General features: G+C 54.4%; 1 protein-coding gene across 1 annotated transcript; it reads left to right on the top strand.

The window, feature by feature from the left end:
- The first annotated feature begins 4,591 nt into the window (after nucleotides 1–4,591).
- Nucleotides 4,592–12,443, top strand: AMIGO1 (adhesion molecule with Ig like domain 1). Its single transcript, XM_019513854.1, has 2 exons — nucleotides 4,592–9,434; nucleotides 11,175–12,443. The coding sequence occupies exon 1, from the start codon at nucleotides 5,769–5,771 to the stop codon at nucleotides 7,278–7,280; it is 1,512 nt and encodes a 503-aa protein (XP_019369399.1). The 5' UTR covers nucleotides 4,592–5,768; the 3' UTR covers nucleotides 7,281–9,434; nucleotides 11,175–12,443.
- Nucleotides 12,444–12,859: the final 416 nt, after the last annotated feature.

Below are 12,859 nucleotides of genomic sequence, written 5' to 3'. Positions count from 1 at the left end.
TTTGCCGCTTATACAACTGCATGCGGCGCAGCGCCTGGCGCTTCGAAAAGTGGCGCAAGCATGTGTACAAATGTTCTGGGAGCTGAGCCGGCAATTACATCTAGGGAGCCAGAGGAACAACATCACTCAGCCTGCTGCTCCCAGAACACCTGGAGGTCAAGGTAGGAACTATGGGGATGGAGGAAGTTCCTGATCCTGGGACATGACCTGAAACTACACCCTGCTGGGGAGGATGGTGTGGTGGGGCAGTCTCCAGGAAATGCTACACCTGTGCCTGCCTCCCTAGTGAACGGTGAGTATGGGGCACCGTAAAGTCTCAGCCCCCGCTGCCTTGTGGGTAGCCTGTGGAGAGGAAAGTCTAGGGGAGCATACCCCAACAGAAAAGCAAAGGACCCAGGTCCACTGAGTGGGGCCTGAGGCAGGGTCCAGGCCCATAGAGTGGGTCATAGGCTACGTTAGGGGTCCAGGTATGTCAACAGACACCTGAGTGGGCCATAAGCTGAGTGTGAGATGCCCGAGGCCAGAGAAGGCCAGAGGCTGGAGTCAGCCCAGCATGTGAAGCAGTAGGCCGAACGCCCATTGTAGAATAGGGCCTGAATTGGGTGGCCTGAAGGTCTGTGAGGGATCAAGACCATGTGTGAGAGAGAGGAGGCCTGAAGTGCTGTATGGAATAGGGCTAAGGGGGCCTGAAGCACCATACAGAGTAGGGCAGAGTGTGCGTGGCCCCATTGAGAGAGGCAGAGAAGCCAAGCCATGTCTGAGGACACCTTTGGGCAAGCTTGGGTCAGAGGCTGAATGCGGCTCAGCCAAGGGGTCAGGAGAGTTGGAAGTGATCTTGGATGCCATCTGCAAGGCATAGGACACGGTGTAGGGATGGTTGGGAGCCATGTAGTATGCCCTTGGCCTGCTGAAGAATGGTAATTACTCATCAAACAAACTTTAGTTCAAGCCCCCCGCCACTATTTTTAAGTGCGGGGACACTGTTATACAAGACATGGTGGCATTTTAAGTAGAGCAGTTCTCAGTGTTGCTCTAATTAAAGCGCCACCTCCCCAACTCCCCTCAGAGCAGCACATGCAAAAGTGCCTGGAGGCACTAGATTTAATGCACATTAACTAAAGTGAGTTAATGCATATGTTGATGCACGCTTTGGTTTTGAGGTTGAGCTGGTTTTTATCTGATCTGGACAGATTTGTCTGTTCCCTAGTAGGAAGTCAAGACACCTTGCTGTCTCCTGTGAGTCCTACAGAGAAAGGTGGGCATGCAATAGTCACCCATGTTATTACCAGCTCTGAATGAATTTCCCAGGGCAGAAACTTTCTCGGTGAACATCTAAAAGCTTGGTTTGCAAAGGAATTATTCAGTTCCCTTTTAATACATAGACAACACTTCTGTGTGCACCTGCAGACATATTTTCAGGTATTAATTAAAACAGGCCCTTGTTTATACTCGGATCCTATTAGAAAGAAAGTGTGATCTTGTGATGATATCTGGGACTCTGGACACAGTACCTGGCTTTGTCCTGTGTGACCTTGTCTTATTTCATTTTCCTCTGCCTTGGTTTCCTATTGGTAAAATGGAGATAAATATTCCTTTGTCGGTTTTCTCAACCAAGACTATTAGCTCTTCAGGGGAAGGACTATCTCTTACTATGGGTTTTACAGAACCTGAGAAAATGAGGCCCTCATCTCAACTGGGGTATCTAAGTAGCACTGGAATACAAATAATTAATGCTAATTAGAACAAGAACACTAATTAGAATTGGAACAAGAACACTTACTTTATTAAGGTAATAAATATCTGGCTCAAAAGACTCCTGGCCCAAGAACAGAAATTTGAGCCACTCTCTACAATTCGCTTCTCCTTCAAGCGTGCACAAGCGCAAGTCACTATATAATCTTATAGCACCTCTGAAACATTAGTAGTACACCTCAGTGCTGTACGTCGATGAAGAAGAACCGGGTGTTTCCAAAGGGTTATCCTCGTAGTGGGTGGTATCTCAGCCCTTCTGCTCCTGGCCACGTCCAGGAAGTGCAGAGAGGTGTAAATGTATCATTGATCTAATCCCCCGCTAAAGCAGGATCATCCCTGTCTAATTTATCCCAAATAAATGTCTGTCTAACCTACACTTAAAAACTTCCAGTGACAGATGTTCCACAGCTTACCCACCTGCATAGTTTGAAAGTCTGTCCTCCAACCTAAGTTTCCTTTTTTTTTCCTTTTTTGCTATTTAAACCCATTATTTTTTGATCTGGACTCAGTGGATTATATTCAGTCCAGTAGAACATGGGATACTGGACTAGACCAAACAGTGACCCAACTCAGTCCTGCAGGAGACTAGATACTGGACCACGGGTTGGCACTGTTTTTGGGCAGAGTGCCATAAACACCCACAACCTCGACTTGTAAGGTGTTGGCATACCAGGGGTGGGTGGCAGGGTAGCTGCAAGGGACCCGATTCTTGTTTTGGCAGTGCAGCCCCAGCCCTTTACCTGCCACCTGCCCCAAGGCGCACCGTGCCAAGCAAAATACCTTCACATGCCACGTTCTGACACCCATGCCGGGGGCTGCCTACCCCCGTACTGGACTATGAGCAGCCCAGTTTCACGTGCAAATCCTCATGCACCCAAGAATACTAGAACAAAGCCAGCAATATTTTTCAGCACTTCAAAGATAGGTTTGGCTCAGGCTGCATTTGGATCAGCTCTTGCGTTCTCCAAACTGTTTTGATCATCCCGGCACCTTGCACAGCTCTTCATATTGTTCTGCTTTTGATCCATTTACATCAAGTGGGCCAAATACTGCTCTCTCCTGCTCACTGAAATCAATAGGATTACTTAGGATTGACACCACAGCCACTGCAATATTTTTGGCCTGGCATATTTTCATCAACTCATTCCAGCACATTATTTGTCGTGCCCCTTCCTGAGCAATTTCTGCTGAGCAGAGAGGATGAATGCTGTGTTTGAGAAATTGCAGTGGGGGGAAGAACCAGTCCCATAAGTGACATGCAAATTGAAAGGCACTAATAATTTATGATTGTTAGCAATTTCCTTGCTGTCTCAGTTAAAAGTAACTTCGAAAACTACAGCTAAGATGAAACAAAAAACAGCAGTTTCCAGGGCTGACTTTTGAGTGGTGGGGAGGAAAAATTAATTTTTTATAGCTATCTGTCCTCCAGTTTGTTTGAAAAATAGCAAAGTGCATACAATGCAAAAGCAAAAAGGTTAGAGGTATTTCCCAGGAGCAGGAGACTGCCACGGAGATACTCGAGAGAACCCAAGGGCAAGCCCAAGTACATTTTAAAAGCTGCGACCAGCAATTATCAAACATTTAGATGCTTTTTTTTATGCCACTCTCCTGCTATAAAGGGACAGACCAGTGATCCACCTGCTTTTCTTCCATTCACAGAGCAGCTGCACTCACCTGATGCTTCAAAGAATTGGTGAAAACATTTTTAGAGGGCTATATCTTTTGTGAGTGTGCAGGCACTTCAGGGGCCACTTGATTTGGAAAGATCTCTGTAACCCCTGGGAGGGAGGCCTTGCTGTCCAAGTGTGCTAGAGTGGGAATGAAGCCTCTAATGCCCACATTTCACCCTAGCTTAGGGTAATGAGATGGTTAGAGCCCAAGTATTAGTGACCCGGCCTCACCCTTTAGCTTTAGCCCCAACGCTACTTGGGAAAGGAGGATTTTTCTCATGGGGGGGGGGAATGTTTGAGCAAAACTCAACAGTTTGAGAAAAACACAAATTTTTTTTCTTTGAAATGTCTCATTTTTATCCCCAAAAACCAACAGCGTTCGGGTTTAAAACAGAAGAATGCTGATTTTAAATGGGAACAGTTGGGGTTTAACATGCGGGGAATGTTTCAGCTTCACCTGAAACCTGCATCCGTTGATGGAAACAGGCATGTTGTGCTCACACCATCTCCATCAAGGAGGAACAGGGTTTCCTTTTTCCTGTGCAGATTTTCCACTAGCTGATTTTCCACCCCTTGGGGATGGGGCCCCAACCACCCCGTCCCTGCTCACACCTCCCTTCCCCCTGCCTGTTCTGCCCCGGGCCTTCACGCCAGTCACTCTGGTCTCCAGGTATTATGGTGCTGGCTCCTGGCCGCGCTGCCAACCTGCTGGGGCACCATAAGAAGCAGCAGAGGGTCTGGCTCGGGCAGCAGAGCCTGGATCTGCAAACACGTCCCCTTGGCGCAACACTGCCTGTTCCCAGTGGGCATCACCGCAGCCAGGTGGGCAGGGCTGAGCTTTTCCTTCCCCTCCAGATGCTTTTCCTGATGGCAGCTGTGCCTGGGCCTGAACCTGATCAGCTCTCACAGGGGCTCCGGGCTGGCAGGATCTCACCCCCACCTGCTCTCCCCAGTGGCTCTGCAGCACCTGAGCTGATTTTTTTCCCCCCCCACCTTCTTCTAAAGATGCTGAGGATGTTTTTTTGGACACCAGCACAGGACAGGTTAAAGCCGGGCCCCGCTCATTGGGCTGATGGGGCCGGGATGCAGCCAATAGCAGGCCGTGCTAGGCTGGGGGATGCTAGGGCTTGGTGCTTTCCCCGCCTCCCCAGCGAGCATCACAATCATAATCATAACAGAGCCGGAGCGGATTCCCATTCAGAAGAGCTGGAGCTGGCGCTGCAGTGCTGCCTGCCCCCCTCCCCCCGAGCCCCCGCCGCAGGCAGGGAGAGCATCGCACCACCCCGGGCTTCCCCCGCCTGCTGCCTGCCACCGCAACCTCCCCTCGCTGCCATCTCGCCGGAGAACCGGGGAGCCCCTCACGCTGCGGTAGATGCTGCAGGGGTGCTGGGCTCTGCCGTGCCAGCCTCGCTTCTCGCCGCCCCTACAGCTGGGGGGCAGGATTCCTCCCTGCCAGGCCCTGCCCACAGCTCCCTGGCCTGCCCCCCAGCTGAGACGGACAAGGCAAGATCACGGAGCCCCTTGAGCGGTGCAGAGGAAGGACCCTGGCGCCCAACAGCTTCTCGGGGGCTCAGCCCAGGTGGTGAAGACGCGTGACGGTACGAGGGGAGCGAGGCTGGGCGCCGCGGGTCCCCAGCAAACACAGGACCCTGGGGAAGGGGGCGAGCACCGGGTGCCCAGTCTTTGCTACCCCCTCCTCTTCCTGCTGTCCCGCCTGGCGGCTGCCCTTGAAAAGAGGCATGGTAAGCCTCCCTCGCGTGGCTCTGTCAGCCAAGGGAACGGCAGGCCGGAGTGCCTGCAGGATGCGCTGAGAGGCAAGGATGGGCTGAGAGTACGGCGCCAGCTCTGTCAGCAGGTGGAACTTGCTCACCGTCCCCATCTGCCTGGCCCGGTGCATGAGAGCTGCCTGCTCCGTGTGGTTCTTGGTGCAATGCAACACAGAGTAACAAGCTGCGGGTCCCGGCAGCCAAGCAGCTGAGCCGTGGCGGGGGTGGGGGCCAAGGGACCTGGACTCTGCAAAGCGGCACTTGAAAAGCCCTGCCGGGCATGGCCTGCCTGGGACGATTCATCCCCCCCGGAGCTTTGATTCCCATTGCAAGCCGTGTGATCCGTAGCAGGGAAACGGATGGCAAATAGCAGGTGGATGCAAGCATGACTCCAGTGATTAATACATCAGGCAGCATGCCAAGCCTTGCCTGCTCACTGCACCATCTCCTAGCAGCCACGGATTCACAGCACCGCGGACACCAGCCGTCTGCCAGCCAGAGCTCCTTCCGCGGCACAAATGTTTCCCAGCAGCGCGGCTCTCTATGACTGGGACGTGACCTTCCCCTTCTGAGCTCTACAATGTGGTTTCGCTATGTCCTAGCGCTTCGTCAACACCTGGAGCTGCGCTGCGGGAGCTCTTGGCTCCTGGTCCTGCTGCTGCTGGGTTTTGGCGTCGCCCGGGATGGTGGGTCCGTACTGAACTGCCCGTCAAAATGCGTGTGTGCCAGCAACATCATCAGCTGCTCCAAGATCGCCATGACAATCATCCCCACTAACCTCCCCCAGTTCACGGCCCTCCTGGACCTCAGCCACAACAACCTGAGCCGCTTGCATGCGGACTGGACCCTCCACCGCCTCTCCCACCTCCACTCCTTGCTGCTCAGCCACAACAGTCTCAATTTCATCTCCGTTGAGGCCTTCTCCCATGTCCTTCACCTGAAGTACCTTGACCTCTCTTCCAACAACATCAAGCACCTGGAGGAAAACCTCTTCAGTGAGCTGCGGGAGCTGGAGGTCCTGCTGCTTTACAACAACCAGATCTCCCAAATGGACCGCAGCGCTTTTGATGAAATGGATAAGCTCCAAAAACTCTATCTAAGCCAGAACCAGATCTCCCGCTTCCCCCTGGAGCTGGTAAAAGACAGGGCCAAGCTGCCTGAGCTGAGCCTGCTGGACATTTCCTCCAACAAAATTAAGAGCCTGCCAATTGGGGACCTAAAAGCCCTCCCTGCCTGGATCAAGAATGGCCTCTACCTTCACAGCAACCCCCTCAGCTGTGACTGCCAGCTCTATGAGCTCTTCACACATTGGCACGTGCGCCAGCTGAGCTCAGTGGTGGACTTCCAGGCAGACCTCACCTGTGTCTTACTCCCGTCCAAGAAAAGTGTCAGCATCTTCAGCCTCAACAACCAGGACTTCCTCAACTGCAGTAAGTTTAAGGAGTATGTGCTAGAGGCCTTCCTGGGGGACACTGTGACCCTCAACTGTGACACCAAGCTACGGGGGGTGACCACCAGGGAATGGCTCACCCCAAACAATGAGCCTGTTGCAGAAGAGGATGACAACAGCACCATGACGGTGCTGAGTAACGGCAGCCTGCAGATCCGCCCCATCCGGGTGGAGGATATGGGCACGTACACCTGCTATGCGGTGAGTCAGGTCTTCAACGAGACCCTCTATGTGGATGTGAAAGTCCACAACTTCACCCAGCACGGGTCCCACGACACGCTGAACACAGCCTACACCACGCTGGTGGGCTGTATTCTCAGCGTCATCCTGGTGCTCATCTACCTGTACCTGACCCCATGCCGCTGCTGGTGCCGCAACAGCGAGAAGCAGGCAGCCCAGCACGAGGACAGCATCAACTCCTCCATGCTCAGCACCACGCCCAACCACAACGCCGAGGCTGCTGTCCCCAAGGATGGCTTCAGTCACCACGCAGCTTCTGGAAACGCACCAGGCCAGAATGGCAAGTTCAAACCCAGCAGCACGCCAGACCCAGAGGCCAAAGGAGCCCCGAAGGCCCAGCGGAAAATGTCAGATCCAGACTCTGTCAGCTCCGTCTTCTCTGACACTCCCATTGTTGTGTAGCTGACATGTGGAAGAAAGAGGTGGGGAGCTTGAGCTTCACAGAGCAAGGAGAGGAGGAAGAGTAGCAACCTTCTCCTGGCAGGCAGGTGGTGGGGAGGCAGAGGCTGGGTTCAGGGTGCAGTACTGGGGTAACGAGTCTGTGCAAAAGGCACGGCTACCAGGTGCAACCAGGCCACAAGGATCCCAACACAACAAAAATTTGCTACAGATTTTGTTCCTGTCCGGCAAAGCCCAAAGGCAGCAGAGCCCTGTGGTCCAAGCCCTGACGGTCTCAACACGGAATTACGATCTTACCTTTTCTTTCTGGAATTTGACTGCATTCGCTCAGAAACCAAAGGTGCAGCGGAGGGGTGACACCAGTGCATCGCAGACCCAGGAAGGAGGGAGCTGGGGGTTCCTGTCTGCTGTGTACTCTTGGAAAGCTACTGCCATGCAGGGGGAACCCTCCCCCGTGCCCCAGGAGACATTACAGGCATGGGTCCACCTCTCTTGGCACTAAACCCTCCTTGTCCCTGAGGTGTGAGCCAGAGCAGCCATGTGAAGGCTGCCTTCTGCTTCTGTAACTTGCCACTGAGCTTTGACACCTGATGGATGAGGCTGGAGTATGTCAGCAATTCACCCTCACCCTCCAGCCCAGCCACTTGCAGGGCTCCCTGCGCACAAACAGGCTCTTCCTGAGGATTTTCAGCTTCTGCAGAACAAAAGCAGGGACCAACAGCACCTGTAGTGATGATGCACCAGGGACAAGACACAGCAGGGGATGAACAACACCAGCCAGCTCCCCACTCAGCTCCCTGCTTGGCAGCTTAATGACCAGATTCCTATTGGTAATTACAATAATACATCAAGGCACAAGCCGGGTTTCCGGGACAGCTTTCAGCATTACAGATCAGCAGCAGCCCCCTGACAGACTGTGCCAAGGCTGCTGCAAAGCCTGCATGCTTGGGAAGCCATGGAACTGGTAGGAACATCTCCAGGCCCATCTCCAGGGCCCCTCTCTAAGGGCTGATCCAGAGGGCTGAGTGGCCTGGGTGCTCTGGGAGGACGTGGGTAATTAGGAACTCGTAATGGACTCTGGAGAAGGTGGCAGTCAGGGAAGGCAGGGACAGCTCCTTCTAGGCAGTTGCCTGTAGCAGTGCTTCTGCCTAGACCCAGCAGGCACAGGGTGGGGGACCCTGAGCCCTCTAGGTTCTCCATCCCCAAGCCCCCAGCCATGATCCTGGCATATTTTCTCTCCACCCAGCTGCAGAAAGATAACTTCCATCATTTACTACCTATTCCCTCCTGTGGCCTTGGTGCCTGGGCCCTTCCCAGAGAGGGAGAGGGAGGGGAAATAGGCCCAGAGAAGCCATGGGAGTGGAGTAGCATGCCATTCCCTCCGGGTGGGAGAGATCTTCCCAGTCCCCTTATCTGCTGCCAGGAGAAAGGGACAGAGGCAGTCCCTAACACCAACAGTCCAGCTCCAAGACTGCTGCAGGGAGGGCATCAGACAGCAGCTTGGGACCAACGGGCTTTCCAAGCTTGTATCCAATAGGATCAGGTCTATGCGCTGGGTGCACCTGGAGGGTTTGTGAACAGGACCAGCGCCATGCACAGAGGAGACTATCTCCTGTGCTCCCTGCCCCACTCAGAGAGGTGGCAGGAGAGAGCATAGGGTCTCCCTGGTAGGGGTCAAGGACACCAAGGTACAGGAAGGTAGGGAGAAGATGGTCCCAGATAGTGTCCCACCCAGCTGAGATGCTCTCCATGCTATTAATGCGTTCCTGCTCTTCAAGGGAGTGGGGGGGGGTTAATGAGTGGGAAGACTCAGCATCCCCAGGGAAGCTGGGATAAAGGGAAGTCCCCGCTGAGCTGTAGGGTGGCAGTGACACGGGCCCAAAGAACCAGCAGCCCCGAAGAGCAGACACCTTCAGGCTACTTCACTATGGACCCTCTCAAGAGCTCCCCATCATTGGCCCAGCGGGGTGATAACCTGAAGACTGAGCCTGCAAGGAGCCCAAGTGACTGGCTGGGACAGACAGAAGTGAGAGGCAGCATCTCTTAAAACCCACTGGCGAGCCTGAGAACAGGGCCCCTACTCTGCGACTCATCTACATCTATTTCCTGGCATGTTATTCTGAAGCATGAGTCCTCCAAGAGAAGCATGCGATCCAGGTGAGACCTGCCTGCAAGCCACACGCTGGGGGCTGGGAGGGGAGCAGAGGAAGAGGAGGGGGTGGATGCATGAAAGGGATTCAGCTGGGGAAAAGTGGGGGTGATCTGCCTAGGGAGAGGGCAGCAGCAGAGGGGCAGGGGGCCCGTAGGCAGAGGCACAGCTCCATGCTTAGTTCTCTACAAACAGGTAGTGGCTAGAAAGCAAGTCACGGGGGGTCAGTTCCCTGCACATACACACCCTGTTTCCCATCTGCCTGCCTGTATGTTCCTCCAGCCTGCCAGTGACTTGCACATCCAACAGCTCCGCAAATTCACTCTTCCATACACATGCACGTAGTGCCAGGCAGACGCACGCGCCAGCACCCTCTTGCACGCATGTCGTACATTTGCGTGGCTCTGCGTGGTCGTGTGTGGATTGGCAGCTCTGCGTCTGAGTCAGCCTGGCAGAGTCCGCCTGTGCATCAGGCCAATGTCAGCTTGTCTCTAACAAGATGGGGAAGGAGATGGTGTCTTCGCTGGGGGGTGGCGTCTGCCTGAAAGCATGCAGGGATGGAAGCGTGTCTGTGAGCACTGCCAACTCGTTACAGGTGTAGGCATATAGACACGCACACATATGGGAGTGTGGCTGAGAGCACACAAATGTGAGTGTGTGAATGTGCACTTCTGCCTATATTCATGTGTGTATTTGAGCATGCACATATGTGCATGCATGTGACTACATACATGGGTATATGTGAGCATGTATATACGTGGGGTACGCATGCTTGCATGTGTGCACCTATAATGATCTCTGTGTGAGTATGAGTGCATGTCTGTAAGTGTGTGTTCATGCCTGCCTGCCTGTGTGCCCATGTGCCATTGTCTGTCGGAGTATGTATACGATGACCCCACCGCTCTCAGAGACCCAGCCCCCAATGGCCTCTTCCCTGCCACAATGCTTGCTTGTGGCCGTACCTGGCCCCCACTCTTGCAAGAGAAGCTGAGAGGCATTGCATGTGATGGGAAGCAGAGGGGGTGAGGATCAAAGCAGACAGCCCCTAACTCGGAGCAGGCCCAAAAACCAAATACAAGCTAAGCCCTGCCTCCATGCCCAGCTCCCTGCAGCCCATCAAAGGAGGGGATTCCCAGCCTCTGTGCAGCCTGGCTGCCAAGGGAAAGAAGCAGACCAGGAGCTCTCATCTGGTTAGGACTGATTGCTGGAGCCTGGCAGTCACGATAGTTGAGAACAGTACCAGGCCACATGGAAAGCGGGGGGGGCACATCTCCCAGAGGATGTGTGCAGGCCTTCCGGCTTATGCTGTCTGCCTGGCTCAGCAAGAGCATCTCACGCTGGCTGGGAAACAAATTCAGCCCCCTAAGGACACAGCCTGCCATGCAGAGATGATGCCATCTGCAAGCACACAGCTATGGCTGGAGAAATGAAAGGTCCCATATAAAAATGCTCCAGGGATCAGAAAGGATTTGGATGGGGAGGGGTGAGAGAGAAATGGAGTGGCTGGGAACCCTGGGGTTCATGCACCAGCTTGTGCACTGGGCTATGTACCACTAGCCCTAGGCTGCCTGTCTGATCCTTGGAACAGGCCTGAGTCCTAGACTGCATCAGAACCGACTCCCCTTAGAAAGAAAAGGCCTCGTAGTCTACTTTCCTGGCCCTGTCTCTGCCAGTCAGTCCCCCTGAACTGGAAATGGACTGGAACCAGTGTCTGCAGGAGGCTAAAAGCTCCATGTCTCCTTCTCCAGCACCCCGAGCCATCCAGTGCCTCACCCTTGCATCTGACCAGAACGGCACTTCACTTCAGCCTGAGCCTGAGTTCAGCAGCTCCCAAGTGAATGGCTGGAGGTTTCCCTGAGTGGCTCCCATGCTAGGTGCGATGCCCATGGTCCCAGAGGTGACCCTTCGTTCCTCCCAACCTGGCGTAGCTGGAAGGAGAAGCTGCCCACGCACTTTCCCATGTAAGCCACAAGCCAGTGACCTCTCCAGGAGCACCGCCCATGCTCCATGCAGACGTCCGCACAGCGGTAGAGCATGGGCCCAACCCTGTGAGCCTACACTGTTTGGCCCTGCCCCCACATCCAAGGTGACTTTTGGGTTCTGCTTGTAGCTATTAAATGGGCAGCTGGAAAAGCAGACAACTGGGAGCTGAGGCCCTATGATGAGACATGGCTCCTAAAGAGCCCAGGTGAGAACACAGCATGCAGGATTGCTTGTCCTGATCCACAGGCAGGTCTGGGAGGGGCCGACTGACCTCAGGTCCTACCAACCCCTTTTTCTCAGCATCCTGCAGGATCACACCCCATCTCTGGGCTCCTGTCCTGCCATAGTCAAGTACCTGATGTGAGCCAGGAAGGCAGCTTCCTTTCCCCAAATCCAAGGGGCCGCAGTCTGGTCCTCCAGGCACCCTTGCAGCTTTGCTTTGTTCTGGCACCAAACAGCAAGGAGCAGTCAAGGCATTAACCACCATTGCCAGTCTAAGGCAGGCACTGGGGGCAAGGAGGTGACCAGAGAAGTTCAGGGATGAGGACCCAGCCTGCTGGAATGGGACCATGTACAGCCAAGAGCAAGTGCAGGGGGAAGAGGGGGTTTAAGCAGGCAATGGCACCCCAGGAGAAAGCCAGAAAGGCAGAGAGCAGAGGGGAGATCTATGGGGCAGGGTCTCTGGCTGCCCAGGAGACTGTGTGAGTTCATGTGCACTGGAGGGGAGGGGTCCTGTCATGTCCCTGCCTGTGGGAGCCCCCCCACATCGCCTGGCCAGGGCACAGACAGCCCCTCTGCTTCAGGGCAGGTGGTCAGATAGCTCTAAACAGCATGTCCACTCCTCACCTCCATCCTGTGGTCTTGCAGGCCAAGCAAATGTTACTCTAACCCTGCACGGGACGCGCATACTTTTATCTATTTCAGCCAGAGCCACCCCTACCCACGGAGCAGACAGGCTGCATCTCCCTCTCTTTCTGGCAGCCTGTACTCTCTTGCATAGACATAGATGACAATAAACATGTTTTAAGACTCCATGTATGCACGTCTTACTTGCTTTCTCACCAGATGGATGATAGCGGCACAAGGGGCTTCCAGGGGATGGGGGAGACCTGAATCAAATGGCCATGATTCCACAGGCCTGGCCACGCTGCAAGGTTTTAACCACGGGTACAGCTCCATCGGTGCAAACCTCCAGGGTGTGTGATGCTGCCCTCGGGTAAAAGGTGACATGGGGCAACTTTGCAGAGGCCAGTCGTGGCTCACACGGTGCAGTGCAGGGGGTGTGCTGGGGGCAGTGCCAAAACCCCAGTGCAGACGAGGCCGAGGTAGGAGGTGGAACCATGTGGAATCTAGCTGGCACCAACAGGCTTTCTGGTAGGTGGGTCTCTGCTGGCCTTGGGGGTCAGGAGAGCTTTTGCAGCACCCATGTGGCCCCAGTGGGGGTCAGTGT

The sequence above is a fragment of the Gavialis gangeticus genome, unplaced genomic scaffold (genome assembly GCF_001723915.1).
Source record: "Gavialis gangeticus isolate Ggan-Ray unplaced genomic scaffold, GavGan_comp1, whole genome shotgun sequence".
NCBI classification, from domain to species: Eukaryota; Metazoa; Chordata; order Crocodylia; family Gavialidae; genus Gavialis; species Gavialis gangeticus.
This window is presented reverse-complemented; position numbering and strand designations above follow the sequence as displayed.

What these genes read in the sequence shown, in the direction of transcription:
- AMIGO1 (XM_019513854.1), top strand. Translation starts at nt 5,769, where the DNA reads ATGTGGTTTCGCTATGTCCTAGCGCTTCGTCAACACCTGGAGCTGCGC.